The sequence below is a fragment of the Pithys albifrons genome, chromosome Z (assembly GCF_047495875.1).
Source record: "Pithys albifrons albifrons isolate INPA30051 chromosome Z, PitAlb_v1, whole genome shotgun sequence".
NCBI classification, from domain to species: Eukaryota; Metazoa; Chordata; class Aves; order Passeriformes; family Thamnophilidae; genus Pithys; species Pithys albifrons.
Window position 1 is genome coordinate 71,529,570 of NC_092497.1, and position 24,852 is coordinate 71,554,421.

Here is a 24,852-nt window from a genome sequence, read left to right on the forward strand (position 1 = left end):
GTTTCTCTGTATTTTGTTGTTTTTAATACTGAATTTGTTTCATATTCAGATTACTAGATACTTTATGTGAATTAAGACTTCTAAGACTCTTGTTAAATAAATAGCCCCACATGAAAATCTGCAAACTACTATCCCTAGTCTACTTTGGTTAGTTGAAAAATTACCAAGGGGAGAAATTGGCAAATGCTCTAAGCTTGTGAACGATTACACACTACATAATACTGGTGGCTGTCACCTCTCTGAGTACACCTCCAGGAAATGTTCATTACATAGAAGGACTGATCCTTTAGGTTGTTAAGTGTTAAAGTCTATATTTTACCTAACAATGCAAACAATTATTTAGTTAAATCTACTGAAGTTCACATTCTCTTTCTTGCAGAGGTTTCTGCAGAGAGATCTTACGAAAAGCAACAGCTGAGTACAGAAATTGGGGGTCCGACTGATCCACCTGCTTGCGGGAACAGTATTGTGAAAGTTCCATCTGGCATTTTTGATAGCAGTAGAAGGAAAAGCAGTGGTGGTAAGTCACTAGGTGAAACAAAGCGTGCTAAAGTCCTCTTCTTGTGCTGTAGTGCTTTGCAATCTGTTTCATGTTATGGAAAGAAACAAAACTTCTATTCAAGCTGAAGATGTCTTGCACAGCATTTGCATTTCACCATTATCCTTTGCAGGTGACTTAGAAGTGCCAGTGTATAATGTGGGAACAATGCTTGTTGTCTTTGTGCTGTACAAGATATATTTACTTATCTGAAGATTTACAATAAGGCAGATTTGTGGATACATAAAAGCCCAATCTTGAGGCTTATTTTTTTTCTGCCTTTGTGTCTGTCCTTTACAAGGACAAAGTAATCCAGCTTTTCAGTGTAGCTTGATAGCAAAGAATTCAGTCTCAGGTGAGAAGTTGCCTAGAATCTTTTCAGAAATTGTGAGAAACCAAGAATTATGTTAGCCAGGAAGCAGCCCTGATGTGAGACTCAAACATCCTCCAGCTGTGGATATGGTACAATGGATCCTATGTTGACACGTAATACAGTAAAATTTCCGTACTTACGGAGATTCTTACCTAGCTAACATGGAGTTATCTAGGCAATTAATATTCCCAATTCCATTGAGGAAATAGGACTATTTGTAGGATAAGTTTATATTTTCCACATGCTAAATTTAATTAGTGTTTTCTAAATGTACTGCTCTGTCATAAATGAAATAATGCATCTGTATTGAGCAAAAACGTGATAATTTTTTTTTTCAGAACCAGAATGAACTACAGAGTTTGATGTATAGGTCTATGACTATAGCTCTTGGGGGAAAAAACCAAACACAAACAAATAAACCCCCTCCCCTGGCCCCCACAAAACCAACCAAGCAACCAAAAATCTCACAAACAACCAGAGTACGTTTTACTTGGAATTTTAACTTCCTTTAGTTCACAGGTAGAGTACCTACTCTTCACTGGGTGTTGGTACAGGGAAAGGAGGTAGAAGCCATAAATGCCTTGGGCTCCAAATAGCAGATAGCTTTTGGTCTTCAGGAGACCTTTCCAGCCAGTGAAATAACTTGTTAATGCTAGTGTAACTTCTTAGTGGAAAACTTGAGACTGGTACAGTCTTCTCGGTGGTAAGGAGTTAAAGGAGATGTTGTGTAATGTGAGGAAATAAACATTGTTGGTGGCTATTGATACTATATTAATGCATTTTCTCTTTTAGAAACTGTTTCTAGCCCACTGTTTATAACTCAAGATTCAGTTGAAGATGTAGTTTTTGGTGATGTTCCTCCTAAGAAAACAAGTGAAAAAAGACAGAAGAGGCAGAAACTGTTTTCAGAGAGAAGCTGCAGTTTCAGCAGTGAAAGTAGAGCAGGAATGCTGCTGAAAAAAGGTAGCTTGGACTTGCATTCTAAAGAAATAGCAATAATGATGGGAGCAGATGCCAAGATCCTGACAGCAGCTTTATCAGGAGCCAACACTTTGCCCTGCAATGTGAATAAATCACCCAGCTTTGAAAATATTGTTGACCAGCACGTTTCTGATACAAGTGGCACGTGGAGTTATGTGACTGAGAGTGATTGGGAAGTAGAGCGTAAGTCTTCACCAGTGCTGGAAGAACCTGGTGAAGGGCAGGAGCATCTTGAGAATGGAAGAAATGAAAACATAACAGCAGTGAAAGACACGAACCTTGAACAGTCAACTGAGTCCAAAAACCAGAAACCAGAATCCAAAGATGCAACTTCCAAAAGAAATAGCTTTTATGGAGTGGTTAAGCCTATCGAAAGGGAAGATGTTGAAGTAGGTTTGGACCCCTTATCTTTGCTAGCTACTGACAACATGCAGACAAATTATTCAGACCCTGGGGAAAAGTTAGTGTCACCAGCTGCAGCACGTAATTTGGCAGATGAAATAGAGAGCTATATGAATTTGAAGAACCCCTTGGCTAGTAAGTTTCCCAGCATGGAACTGCACAAACTGGATAAGGAAGCAGAAGCTTCTGGTACACTTAATCACTCCCAAGAAAGAAGGTCAAGCCTGCCTTTGGATCCCATCCTGCCATCCCCTAAGTCTTATGAAAGTCGAAAAAGTCCTTCTGTCTCCAGATCCAAAACATTCACTGGACGATCAAAGCAACAAACTCATCCACATGTCCCAAAGGAGCGGTCTTCATCTTTGACAGGACTGGGTCGTTCTTCTCCACATGGCTCATTAGGAACTGTTGTAACAACTTTATCCAATCTGAAGTTAGACAATATACTGTCTGGACCAAAAATGGATGTTTTGAAATCGGGCATGAAGCAGGCTGCCAATGTAGCCAGTAGGATGTGGGGAGTTGTAACTTCAGCATATAGTTACTCAGATGATGAGGTAAGTGTTTTTCAATCTGAAAAATTCGGGCAGACAGAGTTAAAGTGTTCAATTCTGTGTCCAGAAGATTGCTTCTCAAGGATGTGCTTTATATTAATTATAGGCTTATATTAGCTAATAAAAAATATTCTTTATGGTGTTTTCCCTTGTCATTAAAAAAGCCACTTTTTATACAAAAATTAAGTGGTCTTGATGCAGTAAGTTTTAACTTCTTGTTCTTAACGTTCCCCCCATTTATTTACTTATCTATTTATGTTTAAAGAAGCTGAACCAAGAAACCCTAGTAAGAACAATGTTGTGTTACCTTAAATGATTCCATACTACCTGTCTTCTTTTAAGGAAATAAAGCAGTGAAAACAAATCACAAACCTAAGAAGTCATATTGATGAGAATTAAAGTTGAAATTTGTAAGGTAGACCCTGGAGCAAGTAAATCTACTTTTCATTTACTCTTGTGAATTTTGAAACTAGATGTTACGGTTCTTGTGTGACTAAGAGTCATTTTCAGAGTAAACCATTTCAGATTCTAATTACAAGAACAAAAGAGCACATAGAGGGATGAATATTGTTACCATCCTCTTTTCTACATGTCTTGTTATTGTGCCTTCAGATACAGTTTTCTCTGCTTAGAAAGGCCTCTGTTTGATCCAGTTGACCTCTCGATCTGGTGTTTGGTTTAAGGGTATTTTGTCTCCTCCCTTCAGGTTGACAGATCCTTGTTGCCTTTTTCAGATTCTCTCCTCTTTGCTCTGTCTTCATAAAAGGTGGAGAAAGGGAAGACAACTGTGTGTTACTTCTACATGAAACACATTTAACTGATGTTACTAATAGGGTCTCTACTATTAAATAAATAAATAAGCAAATTCTTAATTTTGCGTTTAAGATTTTGCCTGTGACAATGAAAACTCACTGCTTTGCTTTCTTTCCTGTGGTTTTTTTCCAGTGATCTAGGAATCTACTCTGCCTTTCCATTACACAGACCTGTTGCACTGAATTTTGTTAAATGGCACATAATTTCATTGATGCAATTTCTTTTACTTTTCTTCAAGCATCCTTTCATTCTCTCCTATTTTATTTCTTCAAATTACATTTTTTAAATATCCCAATTACTATACTTTCTCAAATCGTGTGTCTTGGTGACTGTGTTAGTGCTGCATCATTTAAGATGTTATGTTTCATTCCTGTCTTCAATTCTCAAAATATGAGTTTAACTGTAACCTTTTTTGTGATAATTCCTTCATTTTGTGTAACGTCTGATAATGTAATGAGTAAGTTTATATCCCTGTCATTTTGTCATTTTGGTGGATCCTCAGCTAAAATATTTTCATTGCTAAAGCCTATCATTTTTTCATAATCTTCCTGCTTTGTTCAGTATCTGCACTTTTTGGGGTTACATAGATTTATTTTACATCTAGAAGTTTTTTTACATCAGGATTTCATCTTAATCTGCTAGTTTAGTTACTTATTATTTAGGATAATGATGGAAGTCAAATAATGGATGTGAAAGTACTCAAAACCACTACTTTTCTCCTTGCATTAAAGGATGAAAGCAATCAACCAGACTATAACTTCCCTGTGGGTTTTGAAGATAATATTTTAGCAGATAATCTGTCGTCAAGAACTGGTATCTCAGGTCTAATTACAAATGAGCTTGGACAAAGCACTAACAGTCTTGGCAGTAGCAGTAGCAGTGGAGATGTAGGAAGACAGCATTACAGTGCAGGTAAGATTATTTGGTTTTGTTTTTCCCATAACTTGATTTTAATATAAGAAACAGGGAAAACTGTTGTATGTGAAATCATTCCAAACAGTGGAAGCTGTGGTAATCTGAAATTATTTCAAATCCTTAAGAGAATTTTTACTTCCATTTTATACTCTTCTCTTGCAGAAGCAAATACCTAATGCTTCTCTCTTTGTTGAATGTATAAAAAGCTGATACAAAATGCAGGAATTTAACCGTAAAGACACTTCCTCTGTTTAGGTTTGTGATAGGAAGATTCCTAACTAGTTGTAGCAAGAAACACCTGCTTATTCATGTAGCGTCATAATACTCTATAAGTTCTTGAAATAATACAGAAAAGCTGAGGAGTTCAAGAATTGCAAATGGTTGCATAACTGACTGAGACAGATCTTTTGAGAGGTGGAAAGAAGCAGAGAAACCAAAACCAAACCAACCCTGTATCCCCAAGCACACAAAAACCCCAAAGCAATACACACTAAAAATTCTTCATTTTTACCATGGAACAGGAGACGTTGTACACATTCTTGATTTGATTATGAAGGTAAATAATCATTGACTATATGCCTAATTCTAAATTGTCCTGACAGATGTAAAATTGGATTAAACAAATCTAATAATTTTCAGTTCAGATTTGATTCCTATTTTGAGAAAAAATATGTGTAACTGAATGAGCTGGGGAGTTGGTTTACGTTTCTTTGCAATCCTAAAATGACACAAATAGCATAAAGCTTATCTGTATCAGGAGAGGAAGAACTGTCCCTGCAGACTGGGTATAAGCTGGCCCTGTCTTACAGAATTTTGACATGATATCTTCTAGTCCCAGTTAGTTAGAAGGGTTATGAGAACTAACTGTAAAGAGTGGCAGCCAACAGTAAATTTGTAAAATTTGTTCACAAACATAAACTTGATCTGAAAAAACAGAGGAGCCTTCTTTTTGATGAGGGTATGATGGTAGTGATTTTTTTTAATAGAAACATTTGGACTTGTAAGAAGGAATGCTGATAATTTTGCCTCCTAAAACTGATTCCAACCATTTCCTTCTGGTGAATGTATTACAACTCCTTTTCCCCTTCTCCTGGGCAAAGCTCATAACTCTAAAACCTAACCTGGACAAAGAAAGAATACTTGTTTTACTGGTATCTTAGCCAGGGAAAACCTAAGCACAGTAATGACGTATTTGGTATCTTGAGTCTCACCTGGTACCATCCTTCTTTTTGCAATTTACATGTGGATGTACGATTCAAGAAACCATGACTGACTCTTTAGAGTGTATACATTGAGCAATCTTACTGCTCTTTGCCACTCTTTATTTTTTGTGTTTTTCTTTTACTAATCTGTGATGTATTGCATTAGAAAAATAACATTGGAATGTTAATCACAAGCATTATTTTTGTCTATATTGTAATTGTAGAGTCAGTGAATTACACATATTTTTGGAGATTATTTTGGTGTGATTTTATTTCCTTGAGTGAACAGCAGTTATTTTCTTTGGGAATGGAATAGTTACCATTTGCTTGAATACAAGACTCAAAATGACTCTTTCTGTACAGGTGAAGTTTCATTCCCCAAAAGTATGAAAGTTCTAGATGCTGAGAAGTCAGAGCACAGCTCTTCACATAGTACTAGTTTATCCAGCATTTTCCAGAACTATGCAATGGAGGTAAGATTAATAAACTCATAGATGAAAGCTATAATTATTCATTATTACTATATGCTTTAATTACCTGTTCAGTTGGATTGTTACTGATTTTTTTCAAAGCAACTTTTTCCTTATTCTACTGCCAAGATGCTTAATACTTGTAGCCTAAGATAGAACACTAGCTTTAAGAAAGAACATTGTCTTAAATGATTTTATGGATCTTTCATGTATAGAGAGAAAAGACTGTTGAGGAAAGGCTCAAAACTTGAATTCTTTTTACCTATGAAAATTATATTTTCTTACTAAATAATTGTGGTGAGTTGGCCACAGCCAGCAGCAAAGCACTCACATAGGTATTGCTTACTCCCCCCTCATAAGGATGGGAAAGAAAATTGAAGGCCCAGATGTAAGAAGAAAGCTTGAAGGTTAAGATAAAGACAATTTAATGAGTCAATTTGGGAAAAAAAAATAAAAAGGACAGAGACAAAACAAAAGAAAAGTAGCAATGCAAAGATCAGTCAGCACCATGACACCTCAAGGAACAGTTCTCTTGGAAACACACCCACCCAGAGTTTTATCGCTGAGCATGATGTTATACAGTATCTTTTTGGTAGGCTGTCCTGGCTGTGTCCTGCCCCAGCCTCCTTGCTGGGTTGGGCACATAATGAAAAGGGAAAGTCCTTGATGGTGTATAAGGCATGTGCAGCAATAACTAAACACACTGGAGTGTTATCAACATCGAGCTGGTCACCAGTCTAAAACACCAGGCTATAAAGCATGCTAAGAAAAAATGAACTCTATCCCAGCCAAACCCAACATAATAATGTTAGAGTTTGCTTCTGTTTCACTTTTTGCCTGTAGATGATTTCAGATATGTATGCAATGGTCACTTTTCTTTCGTCTGTAGCGTTATTTTGCTGGACCTTACGTAATTTTTGTTTATGTGTGATCTTCTGGTCACCTAGGTTTGTCAAACTTCTGCACTGCAACATATAAGGAGCGTAGCATAGTAAAATAAAAATGTCATTGGGCAAATATCTAAAATGTATTAGATGCTGTATTTGATGGTGGTTTTTTTGGATTAGTTTCCCATGTGAGTGAAAAAAATGAAGTAGGGGGAAGCCTGAAAAACACGGTGTCTGGTCCATTCTTGAGTTAGTACAGTATTAATTTTACTATCTACTCTCCAGTTTTCTATCTCCTTTAGTGGTGAGATTTTTATTATAAGGCAAGGTTTTGGTAACTAGGAGGCTACAGGGGTGGCTTCTGTGAGAATCTGACAGAAGTTTCCTATGCTGGTTTAAAAGTAAACCAGCAGGAGAAGTGAACCCAACTCAAAAAGAGATTATAAGTCAGAGTTACAATTTAATAAAAGTATTACAATAAATGCAATGATGCAAAGAGAAACTGGTTTTAACCCACAAAAACTGGAAGTACAACCCAGCACCCTGGGGCACAAACACAATGGTGTTTGTTAGCCCCTGTTCTGAGCCCCACATGGTCCCCTTGAGTCCAAAGTAAAAGGAAAGGAGAAAACCTGTTGGTGCAGATGGTCACAATCTGGTCGCAGTCCTGTCAAGGTTCTCATCCCCCTCTGGATCTGACAAGTGGTACCAGTGCTCCAGCGTAGGGAGTTCCACAATGGATGTTGTAACTGTGAGTTAAGGGCTATTTTTGGAATAGGTGATGTCCCATTAGCAGGCGTGACCCCTGAGGCTGGGTGTAAAGGTGCTAATGACTCCTTGAGGAGAGTTATCACACAGGCTTCTTTAACACCAAGCTTGTAGCCTGAGGGGTCAGGTGTGCCCTGGGCAGCTGCTGCAAATGATCCGTTGTTAAGAGTTCATGGGAAATGACACAGAGTTTAGAATACACAGCTTTGGTTACAACTACACGGTGACAAACTGGTCCTGGCCGCTGAACTAGGACATTTCCCCAGCACCCAGCAGACCCAGTGGCAGCAGGCTCCAAGACAGACCCACCTCTGCCCAAGGCCAAGCCTGTCAGGGACAGTGGCAGCCATCCCCCTGCAGCCATCCACCCCATACCAGAACAGGTAGATGCTCAAAGGAGGCTAACCTTGTGGAGGGGAGGTCATGCTTGAGCAGATTCCTAGCAGGACCTGTGACTCTGTGGAGAGAGGAGCCCAGGCCTGGAACAGGTTTGCTAGCAGGACTGGTGACCCTGCAGGGGACCAATGCTAGAGCAGCCTGTTCTTGAAAGAACTGCACCCTGTGGGACAGAGTCACGCTGGAACAGTTAGTGAAGAACTGTAGCCTGTGGGAAGGACTCACATTGGTGAAGTGTGTGTAGGATGGTTTCCTTGGAGGGCCCCTCTGGAGCAGGCAAAGAGTGTGAGGAGGAAGGAACATCAGAGAAACATAGGATGACTGACCATGATTTCCCATTCCCTGTCCCCATGTACTACTTCAGGGAAGGAGGTGGAGAAGTCAGAAGTGAAAGTCAAACCCAGGAAGAAGGGAGGGGTGGGGAGAAGGTGTTTTAAAATTTTGGGTTAATTTCTCATTATCCTACTTGGACTTTTAACTAAAGGTAATTTAAATTGATTTCCCCTACTCCTGTTTTGCCTGTAATAGTAAATGCTGTGTGATCTTCTCAACCCTATTGTGACTCTTGAGCCTTTTGTCCTATTTTGATAGAGTGGTTTGGTGAGCACCTGGCATCCAGCCAGAAGTCCACACCACACACAATTATAAAGGTTTCTTTTGTGTTTGATTTGTTTTGTGGTTTGGGGATTTTTTTCCTTTTCCGGATAAGTAGATGTGTTTACTTATCCAATTCAAAACAATGCATATATACTGAACGCTTCAAAGAAGCAAACAATTGCAAATGGTAAATTTGTAGCCTTTCAGGGTAATGTTTCTTGCAGGGCAAAAATAAATTACTAATATTTTCATTTTGAAGGTAAAAGTTGTGTGAATGAGGTAACACTGAGGATGGTGAGAAAGTGGTGGTGAACTCGTTTCTCCCCACTGGCATTCTGATACCTGTTAAATTACTATGGATACTAAGTCTGTAAAAAAATGCTATAAAAGAAGCCTGAAAAGAGACTGATAGTATTGATTCTTTGCTATTCTAGGTATTGATGTCAAGCTGCTCTCAGTGTAGAGCTTGTGGTGCTTTGGTTTATGATGAAGAAATTATGGCTGGATGGACAGCAGATGATTCAAACTTGAACACTACCTGTCCTTTCTGTAAAAGTACATTTCTACCTTTCCTTAATATTGAATTTAAAGACCTCCGTGGCTCTGCGAGGTGAGTGGGTTTATAGACACGCTTTCTGTTGTTGCACCTGGACACGATTATATTTTTTCACAAGAGGATCTCTCCCAGTCTAGATGTTCATAAGAGTGCCACTCTCTGTTGGACAGTTGTGATTGTACTGAGGGAAATTATAAGTTGTGTAAAACATCGAGTTTTGTTGTAAAGTAGCCAAAACCCAAAGAAATAGTTGCCTTTTTACCAGTTTTTCTTTTCATATTTTCTTTATAAGCATTAACTGTACAGAAGGTGTAGGTCTGTTTTGTTTAGATTTTAAAACAAAGCCTATGGATCTTGAACTTTATAAAAGCATATGAGTAAGTTTTTGACTCTGTCAGCAACAAATTTTTCCCAGATTAAATTGCTAACAGCTTTTAGTTACACATGCTCCAGTTTATTGTTTCTGCAGTTTAAGCTTCTCTACTTACTATATTTACCTCTTTTAGTTGCACAGTGAAAACTGGAACTTAATTTAACATTCAAACTCTCAATGTAGTGGCTATTGCTGTGAAAAAAAGCTTCCATTAGTGTTCTCTAAGGCAGAAATTGAACATCTGTAGCTGCTATAGTGTGTGCTGTTAAAAAACTTTGCAAAGTAAGACACATTCTTGTTACATTGCACCTATAATGGTGTATGGTCTTGTGTTGTGTAATGTCACATTACAGCAGGCATTTTCAGTGATGTGTAAGCTATTGATAACACTGTTTCTGATCCTGGGAACCATTAGAAATTAAGAGTACTTTCAATGATTTATGTCCAGTGCAGGGTTTCTTCTCTTGCAGTTCAGATCTCCCACTGTTCATTTACTTGGCCTGTATAAGGTTCAGAAATGAGAGTAGGATAACATTTGTGTCCTCTTGTCAAGCTCTTTAATGTTGTGTGGCCTTGTTTTTGCTACTTTTGAAAAAAAATGTAGAAAATAGTAACTTTATGATTTGATGTTTATATCTTAACCTTTGTATTTTTCTCTCCTCTCACTGATGTTGTAACTTAGCTTTTTCCTGAAGCAAAGTACCTCAGGAGATAGTGATAGTTTACAGAGTGGTACCCTTCCATTAACCATGGATCCTCTGGAGCAGAAACTGTTGTCCAGTCCAGCTGTTGCTGACTTGATCAGTTTTTCAGATCACCTGCAGTCCAGCCACACCATTGCTGAAGAAACTAGCTCTGCAGCTGAGCAGAGGTAGGTAAAATAGGATTGTTAGTTCTGTCAAAAATGTATCAGTACTTCCATTCTTCTAAAGTGAAGGTTGGCTTATATACCACATACAGTACAGTACACTTTTAACTTGATGATCATCTGATTCTTCCCATTCTTTTTGCGTGTTTTAAGCTTGCTTTTATCAGTTTGAAGTAAACTAGTTCCATGAAATGAGTAGGTTTTAGAGATACAGGTGTAGAAATAAAACTTCATGTCCTTCTGCTCTTAATTAATAGGTAAAACCTCTACTCAGTGTTGTTAAAACATAATTACCTTTTAAAGTCACATAAAAATTCAAGCATTACTTCTTTTTTCCTTGTATGTATGATTTAAAAAGAAGGACACTGCATTATAAGTAAAAATAAGTCCATTTTCTGGAACAGTCTTAATATGAATGCTCTCAGAACACTAAACAACTGTGCTGAGTCTGTGTTCTATGACAAATAAAACCAGTGCAAAACTGAAACTCCAAAAAAACAATACCACTTTTGAACAGTTTGACAGGAAAAAAGCATGAAGGGGAAGGTGTCATACTGGAAGAGGAAAGAACTGAAATAATGCTGCTATGAATTGTGATCTTTCTGGAGGTTTTGGTTACATTTTGTTATAGGGTTTTTTTAGATTGTTACGTAGTTTGGAATTCTGGAGTATTAGTGCTTGGGAGCTAATGAGGTAATGTCAGAAATTAAAACTTAAATCAATGTGATAGTAGTTAGTCTTAATACACTCAAAATGAAAAGTGGTATTGCTTATGTTAATGTCTTACTTTGTGACATATTTTTAACTCAAGTATAACTTAGAATGAAGGTCATATTTAAATTAATCACTTCCCTCTCTTTGCAGTTTATTTGGAAGCAGACACTTGCACTACGGTTTTTCTTTTGTGTTGTAGTTGAAATACTTTTATCCATTATTTCAGTTATAAGGAACACAAAATGAATACTCCCAGATCTGCAAACAGCTGGATTGCATAGGTTAAATCTGACAAGCCTGACTTTGCTTAAATTACCTCACTGAATGAGTTTGACACTTTTTTCCAATTATTTTGGCATGCAATTTATAAATTGTTTTCCTTTATATTTTTGTTCTGCTTATGACACTTGGAGAAAGTAAAGATAAAGGGAGGAGGAAGTAAAAGTGAGCATAGTCAGAATAAGATAATCTTCATAGGCTGGCAAAACTATACATTGCTGTTTTCTAGGCAAGCTACAGTGGTACCAGAGCAATGGTACCTGGACAGAACTGCAGTGGTTTCAGATTCATGTCTTAGGTTATACCTGACTGAGTTTCTGGGAGGCATTTTGTTTTTTCATCACTGGAGCTAACAGAGCCAGTACAATTCCTTATTAATCAAGCAAATTTGGATCTTTACTTGGCAGCCTTTCTCTGCCTTTTTCCTGTTGCCATGGAAATCCTGAATAGTTTCATATTAGCATGTTTTCTTCTAAAATTCATACAGCCATGTGGGAGAACAGACTACAGATCCCAGAACCATGAAGACACATGCCAATAACCCACCAAAAAGGGGAGTGTCCTTGACTCGGAGCCACAGTGTTGGAGGTCCACTGCAAAATATTGATCTTTCCCAGAGACCATCTCATGGTGTTTCAACAGTTAGTCTTCCAAATAGTTTGCAAGAAGCTGTGGTAAGTTTAGAAGCTGCGTATTCAGTTGACAGAAGAATATTGAATACAAAGAACTTAACAATATTCTACTGCTAACATTCTTGTCCATTTGGGGATTGGAAATGGCCAAGCATATTTTTATGTGCTTATGACTGAAAAAAATCTTGGTTCTTAATCTCAAATTGTTTTATCAATACTTTGTATGAACGGTTCTGCTTAATTTGAAATGTTCTCTCTAGTGGAATGAAGCTGGTCTTTGTATTTCTAAAATCGGATGTTTGTTTTAATAACAAAACAATTTATACAGCAGACTAAACACAAAAGTGCAAACAATACAATCTTGTAAGAGTGAAAGTTCGTTCCACTTTTGTGCATTTACTTACACTCCTGCTGTATATTCTGTTAGGCTTGCCTGTTGACTGGATGGGGGAAGGTAAGAGGCAGTACTGACATTCTTACATTATTCTGACTTTTGAAACAAAGTATTTCTCCTTTCTCTTGGTGCTTTTTATTGTTCAGAAGCTGTCTTAATGTGTGAACTCATGATTCAGTTCCACAGCTGATGTAATTACTGACATGTTTCTGCAATTTCGAGCTGCTGGCTTAGTACCAGCTATTAGTTTAGATGGCTTGAAACTACACAATCAGGAACAAGTTCTAACAAATTAGTACTTTTTTCTTGTTTATATAATAGAGAGAACCTAGGTGACTGTACTTTACAGTGAAGAAACACCTCAACAGTGAAAACTGCTGCTGCTGTTGAAGTTACTGTGTATTAGTAGTTCCAAAGGCTTCTTCCATATATGAAAAGAAACTGTGCAATGGAGGTTTCCAGGGCAAGTAATCCTGAAGAGTATTTCTGGAAGAAAAAATTATTTGATTTTGTGGAAAAAAACCCCCAACCAATTTTTTTGTATGTGTTTTTTTGTCTTTAGGATCCTTTAGTGAAAAGATCTAACCCTCTCCCTGTATCTGTACCCTATTTGAGCCCTTTGGTACTGCATAAGGAGCTTGAATCATTGTTGGAGAATGAGGGAGAGCAAGTAATTCATACATCCAAATTCATCAATCAACACCCCATAATTTTCTGGAACCTAGTCTGGTATTTTCAACGATTAGATCTACCTAGCAACTTACCTGGACTTATTCTAACATCTGAGCACTGTAATGATGGAGTGCAGGTGAGTGGCTTCCTTGTATTAGAACAGCAGATATTACAGTAAGTTACATTTGAGAGTTTGGTTCAAAAAAAATGGGTATGTAATTTCTGAGTAGCTTGAGTCTAGGTTCTTGGTTTTTATAATATAAGTAGATAGATTTGTTCTCCACAAGGAATCTTGAAGGGAGATGGGTGAAAACAGCCCTCAAATTCTAGTCAAGCTGGTCCCTTTCAAAAATCCAGAGAGTGAGATGCATTAAAGAGAAGGCAGTTGTGTAGAAGGAAACAAGATGTGTCTGTGAAAAACTCAACAAATTGCAATACATTGCAATACACGAGCAGGGCGTTACATACTTCAGTTTATAACCTTTGAAGTTACTGGTCAGTATTTTTTGCTCTCTTCCAGTAATAGGTTTTGCTTTTCAAACTCCACTGAGTTTCATTTCTATATGACTGGAACAAAAACATATAGAACAGATAGATCTTTTTAGTATTTTGCTTTTCCTTATTTTAAGGAGTAGATATTTTTCTGAAACCTAATGTGATTTGTGGATGTAGGTACCACATTCAATATGTATTTGTATATGATGCACGCAAAAAAAGTGGTATTTTCCTACCTACTTGTATGCACTTCAGTTTTAAAATGCTTTCCCTCAGTTTTTTAAAAAACACCCACCTAGAACCAAGAACAGTTTTTTAAGAAATATGGTTGAAGACAATACATACAAAGTCTAAAGCATACTGGAAACCCACAGTGCATTAGTAGTGAAAAACACAAGATGGGACATAACATCTCGTAATTAGTTTTTACATAGACACAGTAAGTGGTAAATTTTTCTTGCCTGGTAATTCTTATTGTATTAGTGATTCCAGAAGCACTGAATTTCAGAAAATAATTACAGAAGTATTGTTTTGACTGCCATATATTTTAATGGAAATAAACAGTTTATATTTGTATATGTATGAGGATTATTTCTGCTTTTTGGAAAAGCCAGCACATAGACATGCATACCAAATCTTCATCAGGTCAGATAATACTACAGTATGGTGTGATAAGTAGTGCAGATTACGTAAGGTATTTGGTACTTGTGGTAGTTGTGGTCCTAGTTTTAGCTAGGCCTCAGTTTAGCAGGCCCAGATAGTCTGATGTAGATTAGAGGGGACAAGCATCACCTGACTTAAGCAACCAAAGAGATATTTCATATCATCTGACATCACAACAAATATAAAAACAGGTGTAGGAGGGGCCTCGGTCAGTCCCCTTCATGGCCAGCTGCTGTAAGCAGACCTTCTATCACTTTGCTGGATGTGTTAGGCCTTGCCACCACTTCACAGCTGTTTGGTTTGGGAAGTAAACATTTTTTTGTCATTGTTTTTTTTTCTCATCTCTTGCCAGGTGTCCTTTGGGGGCGTTTGTTGGGGTGTTTTTGTGGGCTGAGGTGGTGGAGGTCTGTGTTGTTGAGTGGACAACTTGGTGGTTGTTGTTGGTTTTTTTCCCCCACATTTGTATATATACGAGTTATATCATATTCTGGTTTTAGTTTTCTCTCTTCTATGCAAAATATAAAAAGCTTACTCTTTTAAGTGTTAGTTCTAGGTTTTTTTCCTTAGGGTTGTGGGAGGGTTCTTTCTCTCTATGTTAAGCATTGGCATTTTGCCAGCTCAGCCTAGCACAGTGCACAAAAATATTTCCAGATACATGCTTATAACGATTTTCTTCAAATGTCTGTGGAAAGCTAAATGGTCTTCATACAGTAGAATAAACTAGAAGTGGCAATTAAATGTTACAGTAGTTGTGTCTGCTCTGTTTGAATGCAGTTTACTCTAGAACACATCATCTGCTCCTTTGCATTGGATTCAAGATAAATAAAGTAAATCTTTGTTTGCAAAATGAGTAAAACAGTGAAGTATTTAAATAACGTAACACTGTACTGGTGTTTTCAAAACTTCTTCCCTTTCCTCATGTTTTTTAGCTTCCTTTGACATCTCTTGCTCAAGATAGCAAGCTAGTATGCATCCATCTATTATGGGACAATATCAACCTCCACCAAGAGCCAGGGGAGCCCCTGTACATATCTTGGAGAAATCTCAGTAAGTAAAACAAATGTTATAGAAAACGGAGCAGAGACTATGGAAAGGAACAGTTCTTTTGTAGTGGCTGAAGTGTGCACATCCCTTCAGTTTGAAAGCTTTTTTAGTGTGTGGAGCACCTGCAGTCCCTTAGATACTTGCTGTCATGTGAGTATTAAATTAGGTGTGAAAATACCTTTCTGATCTGTGTGAAAAAGTTAATTCTGACACAGTCCTTCTATTTTAACCAATTGCTATAGATTGAGTAGAGGCTGTCTTTATTGCACTTTTTGAAATACCTTCTGCTTATTAAGGTAAAAAAATAATCTTCACTGCTTTCATGTCTATGTTGTCCCACTTTCCAGATTCTTCTGAAAAGAGACCCTCCACCCTGACAGAAGATCAGGAGGCAACAAACACTTTGTTAGAGAACATCAAACTAAGTATTCAACACAATGATGTTGTTAAGCCAATCAACCTTCTCTTACAGAAGGTTAAGCTAGATGTGAAACGACAGAGGTAAAAGGATAATCTGTTCTTACTTTTTCCCCACTAAAAATTAAACAAGATGAGACCCTATATAGTTCATAATTATAATTTCATAAGAACGTCTGGGGAATACTTGCTTTCATTTGTGTCCACCAAACACTGTGGGTTAATTTGTTTATGCCCATGTTTACGAACAGGTGCATTCTGTATCCGTGTGCATAGTTCATCCAGATCAAATGGATGACTGGGATTCTTTAAACAAAACAGACATTTTACAACTGAGTAAGAAAAACGCAGATATTAACTGCGCAGATCTTCATGTTGCTCCAGATCCAGCAAATTGAAAAACACAAGTGCAGTGTACAGTATTCTGTTGCAATGTGTAGAATATTCTCCCTAGTTATATCTATTGAAATTCTAGCAGTGAAGTATTGACTGTGCAAAGAAGATGCAGCATGATCAACAGAGTCACTTAAATAAACCTTGTGTGGTACGTTTTGTCATCTGGACTGCAATTCAAGGGCTTTGTAGAAAAGCAGAGCCTCTGAAGTAAATTACAGCAGATACAAGATGTGTTTGAAGTCTGTCATTCTAAGCCATCTCTGCTTCTGTGTTTTATAGTTCTTAAAAGGAAGCAGAAACTAATCTGCCTAGAGAGGTGTCTTTATGACTTCCACAAGGGGAAAAATTAGTATCTGATTATTTAGTGATATCTAGTTCTGAGATAGATCATGACATTCTGAAACAAAAAAAAAATAGGGACAATCTGAAATAAACCCACTCCTAGTGCTCCCCCTGCAGGCAGGAATGAGTTAATAAATAATAACTAAGTAGTGATTATTTAATATTTCTTGTTAGTTTGAAGTTTTTATGGCATGTTTGGCAGAGGAATTTTTCACACAAAATGTAACTGGTAGGATTTGGTAATAATACATCTTTCTGCATTAAGGAAAAGTATTCATGCATTAGAAAACCTAAAGCTTGTAGTCATGTAGATCCTTCACTTGCTAAACAAGCACAGTTAACAGAACAGTTTCAGACATTACATAATGAAGATAACATCTTCGATATTGACTTGGTAAACTTAGAATTGGTGCTTTCATTGACTCACCCTTCAAAATATTCTTCTAGGAGTTTTTACAGGGAAATTCTTTTCCTGTCTTTGGTGTCTCTTGGAAGAGAAAATATTGACATTGGTAAGTAAAAAAACACTGTGAAATGCATGATGCCTCTGTAGCTTACATGAAAACTAGGGTGTAAAACTGACTTTTCATCTATGAGTTTCTATGTCTTAGTTGAGTTTAGTGGTAAGTACTGGGCTGTCAGTCTTCAAGTAGGCATTGCTTTTATGTAAATGTGGTTCAGATGGGGCCATTAATTTCGACTTTGCTTGAAACCAGTAATCAGTATTAGCTCAAAGTTTTAATTCCTCATGTATGAAAGCATGTTTCCAGTCTTGTCCATCTTTCTCTAACCCACACATTAAACCTATGTCATCTAGCCACCTGATTTCCCATCCCCACCTGATCTCTTCTATTTGGTACTATGCATGCACAGTGACCCCCTTATGGGATGTGATACAGGAAATACCTTGGCACCAGGCATACTAAACTATGATAGAAATAATGGGCATCCACTATCATGTATTGTGATGCCATACATCTTCCAAAGATGCGTTTCAGGTCCTATGACAAGGTGCATTTGGAAAAAAAACCCAGCAGCTAGTTAGTGAAGATAACTTTGTTACTATGTAGGAATTACCAAAAGCATTTTATAGGAATAGTAGTGTGCCCTGTATCATCTTTCTTAAATAACCTCAACTATGGTTTTTCTATTTCAGAGGTCTTTGATAGTGAATACAGACTTGCACTGAAAAAACTACCAAAGGAAGTTCTTGAAAAGATGCAGAAAATAGATGCTCCACCAAGCAGCAGGGTGGAATGTTGCAGAAAGTGCTTTGGAGCACCTTTAATATAAAAAGGAGAAAGACACATCCTAAAATTCAGAGGGGCAAAAAGTGGAGGTGAACAAACCAGGAAAATGGTGATATATACACTTTGAATCCCAAAAGGTGGTAATCGATTTTCAAAATAATATCATTTTGCTGCAACATACATTCTTGTCTTTCATCTCATGAGACACATTGTAAAGTACACCAAAATGTTTTAAAACTACATTAATAGGGTGACTTTGTTTCAGTGGTTGATCTGCTTTTCCCCCCTGTATATTCTTCACTCAATTTTTTCCCACTCAAAAAGGTGATGATTAAACAGCAGCCTATAGTCAATGACTTTCTTAAGGGCTACCAGTATTTGTGTGTTTCAATGAAATACCTTTCCTGCCACAGAATACTTGGATTCTTTACTGCTTCGTTAAAATGACCTTTACCTAAAGAGGCATCCTTGGTTCATGTGTGGTATGATTGTATCAATGTAAATATTTGAAACCTTGGATTGGAAGCTGCAGTGCAGTTGCTTTTGTCAGATCACATTATCTAAAATTGCTAACCTTCTCCTGACACTTGTCCTAATCAGTATTCTAATTTATCTTTGACTGACCTTTTCATAATTTATGTCTATAATTGTGAAAAAACAGAAACATAGACTCAACTTTCCAATATTCTCTATCTGACAAACTAAAAGATCCGGTAAACATACTGGCCTCTTTCTCCAAAAGAGGAATAGACTTCTACACTAAGCAGCTCAGAAATGGATGGCTTTCTAAAAAATTAGATAAGAAGCTCAAATGGCCTTAGGGATACACACAAGGATTGTCAACAGATACTGACTGAAAAAAATTATGCTTTTACTATATCTGTGTGTGCTTAAAAAGTGTCTTCCTTGAATTCTTTCACAGTAGTCTGTGGGTTAATTATTTTGCACTGATAGTCCAAATTCAATATTTCAATTAAAATGTATTTATAAATGTGGTCTTCAAAGTGTATATTAGTAGAAATGAAGTGCTTACCTGTATGATCTGAAAAGATGGATTCATCTTTTGGATTGCTTCTAGTAGGTAAGACACTTCCGTACCTCATGTATTTAACTGACTACAGTAGATAAAGTCTTGGCAAGGAGAGTCTGGATAGTGGTCAACAATTTATATGTTTCTGTTACTTGAACAATATGATAAGATTTATTCCAGGTTTTTGCTGAAATTTCATGGCGTGACTTTTATGGTGGAATAATTCTTAGAAGAAAAAAAAAAGAGAAGATTTTTAGCATGTAAAGGGAGCATAGCTAAAAATATTAGTTGTATCTCGGTATGAGTGTGTTTACTTCATACTACTCTTAAAAATTTTCATTCTTGAAAATTATAAGGGTTGAAGATCTGTCTGGAACAGCTTTTATATGAAAAGGTAAAACCAACTTTTGCTTTTTCAGGAGGTAAAACAAAGGATTTGAACTATTTGTGACAAAATACATTTGCATCATAGGGTGATGCCTTGTATTTTATCTAAAAGTGCTGATCCTAAGTTAATATGGGGATATTACCTGGACAGATTCTCTCATGAAACTGTTGTGTTTTCTCAACAATTAAAAGTGAGAAAGCACACACTGTTTTTTAATTCTTTATTCTTGGGATGTATGCATAGTTACTTGCTGATATCTGACCTACGTCACAATAAAAGAATAGGCCTTGATTCTTAATCTTTTCCTCTCTTCTATTACATAATTGACTTGCATGGTTCCATCCTTTTAAAGTAAAAGTCTGTCTAAAGCATATATCCAAACAACTTAATACTTCTATAAATCAAACCAGCAAATTTTTCTGTATAACTGTATGCATTTCATCTTCAACAGAGGGCTATACAAAGACAATCTTTTAGTGTTAAATGGACAAACCATGTGGTTATGTGATGCAATGTGCAAGAAATCAAGTTGTTGTTACCCTTAAATTCTCCCAGATTATTAAATTACAAGGAAAATCTGTCTAGTGAGTGCTGTTTTAGCTAATTGGTGACATCTGAATAGTTTTAAAACCTAGTAAATAATATTACTATGAACTAAATTCCGTAAGCACATCGCCTTAATTTCAAAACAACTTCCTCATCTGTTGCGGAAAATACAGATTAATCAGGTAGTAGTGTTGTAGAGACAGCAAAGCTGATGGTGTTGCAACATCTAGTGCTAAATGTTAAACTTTTCCCGGGTAAATACACTAAACAAACAAAAAATAACCCAACCAAACTGAAACCTGAGGAGAAAAGGACAGCTGCAGGACTGAACTTGCTTTGATTTGCTCCTGCACATTGACATTTTTGTACACTACAAATTAACTTCTATTCCTCTCGTATGCACATGGATTTCAGAGTGGAGGAGTCCTGCATGTAACTACATGAAATCTTGCATCTGTGTATTGGTATTGATTCTCTAATACAGAATGAAAAAAGTAAGAGCTTACCCTTTTTAATAGGGAGTTTTTAGGGCTTGCTTTTCAAAAGTGAAATAATTACTTTGTTCTTCAATGTAAATCATAGCTCCAATGAAAAGGGAGATCTCTGAAGGCAGTTGTTTATCAAGTTTTCATCTCAGAAGATGCTTTTGTTAGGGGAAAAAGTAAGAGTTCACAAAAATTTTAAAGAACTGAATATTTTTTCCCTAGGTGATTTCTTTTAAATGTACAATGGCTGTTGCTGTTCTTCCTTTGACTTCTAAGTCTCCTCCTGCAAATAGGTAGAGACTGCAGGTTTTCCTACAAAAACATTCTGAGATGGAGGCTTCCCTAATTTGAATGCTGAAAGAACTGTGAGTGTGCATAAGAAAAGGGTATGGCATAAAATAGTTTGGCATGGCTCAATATTCATATAGTTGAAAATCTGGCTAGAAATAAACAGGGAAAAGTTTCCAAAGTTTTTTTGTGAGTGCATTGCAAACACTTCTTCTGAAAATTGGACACTAAAAGCACACTTCTCTGCAACTAAGTTGACAGCACGAATGTCTTGGGCTATATGGGAATGACTTAGTTACTTACAAATGCTTCTAATTTGTTTGAAACGTCACTCTAGCAATCCAAATTTATCTCAATCCATAATACATGACTTACCTGGGCAAAGTATTGTGAAGGCGGGGTGTGGAAAAGCTTTATTTTGGTTCTGTTTTCCTCTCAGTGTAAACAGAAGAAGCATTTTACTCACTTGCAAAACCCTTGCCTCCAAATACCCTTCTGCATAGCTCAGCAGCCAGTGTTCAGGAGGAGATGGCTCTTCTGGTTGTATTTTGGAATTCTCACCTATAACCTAGAGAAAATGTTTGCAGACTAGCATTAACTTCAAAACTTTCAATGTGTGCACAAAGTGAGGATGTAAAACAACTTGATTACATATGTGAATGCAAACAATGAATTTCAGGTATGCCCAAAAACTTAGGAAGTTTATATTGGAATAACAACTATCAAAGAGAAGCTTCCTTGGATTGTTGCTCTAAGGATGTTGAACTGCAGCCAGTTATGCTGAGAACCTTTCACCCAGTGTCTCGGTTTGAGGGGAAAAAACCAAAATGTTTTACCCACAAGCAGGGGAGGGGCCTTCTCCACGATAATCACACCACTCTTTATCAAATTTAAGAAAAGGAATTTTAATACAAGAAGGATAACTGCTATATATATATATATATATGTAAACAGACTAGTGCAGCCCACTTCCCCAACACCACAAGAGAGGGAAAAAAAAAACAAACCAAAAGAAACAACAACAAAACCCAGCAGGTTTTTTCTCCGTGAGAAAAGGTTATACTTAAGTGTCCTTGTCACAGCCCGGCTGGCTGCAGAGTGAGTTTCAGTCCCTTTCCAGCGAAACAGACGAGCAGTGGGCTTTCAGATGGACTCAATCTCTTCCCCCTGTGTTCCCCGTCCAAGAAGCAGAAAGGTACGAGCTACCAGCAGCAAATCCAAGGCAGGTAGCAGCATCAGCACGGCACGAAAAAAAAGTAGTCCGAGGTGGGCAGCGGCAAGACAGCCAGGAAAAAACCCCAGCAGTAACCAGCAGGGCAGCCTGCCTCCTTCGAGCCCCCACTCCCCCGTTCCGCCGAGCCAAGACTCCGGAGAATATCCAAAAAAAACCCCAAAAGAGACAAACCTGCCCCCACCCCAGCGATCAACAGTTAACTACTTCTTTTGTTAACCGCTGGCCTGGGCAGTTAAGTGGCAGGGGAGAGAATTTACATAATAATCCCAAACTACAACACCCAGCTATAAAAGAGTTACATATAATGTTTGTGTGCTCATATGAAAACAGCTGTTTTTGTAGAATTAAAACAAATGAGGTCTTCAATTTTTAAAATCAGGATTCCTACATTACAAAGTCTTTCTTTATGAATTATATTCTCATGCATCACCAAAACCTAACAACTTTGAAAACCCCTTAGGTGTAGGAGACTGATGCGGCTGCAATACTAGCACAGTAATTGGTAACAGCTTTCACATGTTACTAGAAGCATCTGTACGTTACTTATAGTCATACCCTGTTTTCACATTTATATATCTCAAGTTAAGACAGTACAATTATAATGGAAGATATTTTATTTAGTATACGTGTTTCAAACTAAATTGTTTTGCAAGTAGTCTTATTCCTGGCAGAATTTCACATTAGTTATGCTCAAGCTACATTGCACTTGTGAATAAGTAATTTTATTTAACTGTGAATTAATGGCTTCTTGTATTGCTGCAGCTAAAGACGAATATACCTTTCATCATTGAGTTTACTGCTTTCATTGAATAACTGCAACATAGGGGATATTTTCAAAATGTATATTAAATTAGATCATAGAAATTATATTTTTAAAACAAATTGTTTAAATGTAAAACTCTTAATTCAACGATTATTTCAATGCAGATAACTTTTATTTCATTAAATGGTATAAACAGGGCATCTGATTCACATAACTGTACATTTTCAACAGAGGTATTTGGGTTTTTTTCTTTCAACTAATAAAAACCTTAAAATGCATTCTGTATATCAGCTTTTTATTATGGACCTTTCTAAGAAACAGACACCCTTGCAAGTTTTAAATGTTGAAACTAAATGGTTGGACTCTAGTTCTTTACTCTCCTGTGCTGTATATTGTGATGCATATGACAAGAGAAACATGGCATTTTTGTTCTTTCAGTCTGCATCAACCAGTGGTGCAAATAAAAGGGATTGTTTGCTGTTTTTTAGAAGCACATTAAACTCCTTTTAGGAGCTTAAACTGTATTGGAGTGAGGATGAAATGATGTAGTGTGAATAAATTATGAATTAAGTGAGCTGGGAAGTTTAATGCTATAAAATTTGCACTGGTTTAGAGACTGTTTTGAACTGCTGAAAAATGGCATCCATGTACTGTGCTTTGATTAACAAGTGTTTCTCTGTAATGTTTTTGTACATTTGACAGAAAATTGATTTTAAAAGGACACTGCATATTCTGAATTCTGTATAGATATTCTAGACTAAGAAACAATTTTGAATGTATTTCCCAAAATAAAATGTTTGCATCCTGTATAAAAATTTTAATTCTTCAGCTTTTTTGCTGTTGGAACTTACATGCCTGACAGAATTCAATCTTAAATGCAAATTCAGTCTACGGCTTGACAAAAGCAGAGACTTTTTACTGATTTCTTGAGTAATTGTTTCAGTGACTTTGGAAAGGTGGGAGAACAGTCACAGGGGGAGAGGGAAATAAAAGATGTGATTCATTTGTGGAGATGTGGTTTGTGAGAGGATGGCGATGGCTTTGTAGCACCTTAGCAAGTAATGAGGATCAGCAGAAGTCAAAAAACGGGCTGAGGGGACAGAGGCCCTGAAGATTTTGTTTTTAGGGAAGTCTTGGCTTCCTGACGACAGGGCTGCTGCTCTCTGCTGACCAGAAAGAGTTGTTAATCAAGGGGTAGGAACAAGGTTGCTGGTTATACTTGGGAGTACACTTCCCAGTTTTCTTTTCTCAGTGGTTTTGTAATGGGGGCAGGGCACAGAATGGTGCTTTCAGTTGATGCATCCTAGCTTGCAAGGAACACGGGTGGACCTCCTGGCCACATACTTGCAGGTTTACATGCAGTTCAGGATATTTGTTTTTAAATTGGGCAGGGGTGGGAATAGGAGTTGGGCTGGAATGAAATTTAAGCAGTGGAACTGCCAGTTCAGGTGCCTCAGGCCTTCATCACCTTCACAACTGAGTCGTTCAAACACCCTCACGTATAGCAGCCACTTCATTATTCTGACAGTAAAAATATCAGCCCCTAAAGACCTTAGTCTGTAGAGGCTGATATGCATAGCACAAGCTTGTAGATGTGGAGATTTATAATAAACTCATCCTTTCAAGCCTGTTTTTGGGTAAGAGAGCTGAGAAAGTTCAGTCTTTTTGACTTCAGGAATCTTGTCAGCAGAATGCTGACTTTGTTTTCCCAACTGCTCTTCTCACTGCCATCTTCTCAGTAATGCTAAGAATGTTTAACACTGTCTTCAGATTTGTTAGCCTTCATGTGCTCTGTTGAGGGAGGACGATGAAGGAGGCAGTGTGTTAACATACAGGAACAAAAGCTTGCACTTGAGGAATACCCAAAGAGCAAGCACAGGGTTTGGTTTTAAAGCTATAGAGAACCACCACACCACCTCCTGTGCCATGATCAGGTGCGAAATGTATGAATGTGGTGGTAGAAAGCAAGAGCAGAAGGTGCTGGCTTAAGGAAGCTCTGATCCCCATTCAGAGCTAACCTGAGTAGTTGTTAGTGGTAGCTTCCCCCACCGCCCCCCATCAGTACAGACAAACTTCTACTGTCTACAGTGAGGGGTAAAGGAAGTCACTAACTTGCCAAGCTGGAGA

At 37.3% G+C, this 24,852-nt stretch overlaps 1 protein-coding gene across 3 annotated transcripts in view; it reads left to right on the plus strand.

Moving 5' to 3' along the window:
• Window positions 1–23,003, plus strand: part of DENND4C (DENN domain containing 4C) — a 71,056-nt gene extending 48,053 nt beyond the window's left edge. For all 3 annotated transcript variants that reach the window (XM_071580680.1, XM_071580682.1, XM_071580681.1), the window contains 12 exons: window positions 380–520; window positions 1,704–2,851; window positions 4,393–4,573; window positions 6,142–6,251; window positions 9,331–9,506; window positions 10,508–10,696; window positions 12,174–12,360; window positions 13,275–13,520; window positions 15,472–15,589; window positions 15,934–16,087; window positions 17,189–17,253; window positions 17,898–23,003. In XM_071580680.1, coding sequence (XP_071436781.1) covers window positions 380–520; window positions 1,704–2,851; window positions 4,393–4,573; window positions 6,142–6,251; window positions 9,331–9,506; window positions 10,508–10,696; window positions 12,174–12,360; window positions 13,275–13,520; window positions 15,472–15,589; window positions 15,934–16,087; window positions 17,189–17,253; window positions 17,898–18,034 — 2,852 coding nt within the window. In that variant the 3' untranslated portion in view covers window positions 18,035–23,003. The remainder of the gene's footprint in view (window positions 1–379; window positions 521–1,703; window positions 2,852–4,392; window positions 4,574–6,141; window positions 6,252–9,330; window positions 9,507–10,507; window positions 10,697–12,173; window positions 12,361–13,274; window positions 13,521–15,471; window positions 15,590–15,933; window positions 16,088–17,188; window positions 17,254–17,897) is intronic.
• The last annotated feature ends 1,849 nt before the right edge of the window (window positions 23,004–24,852 follow it).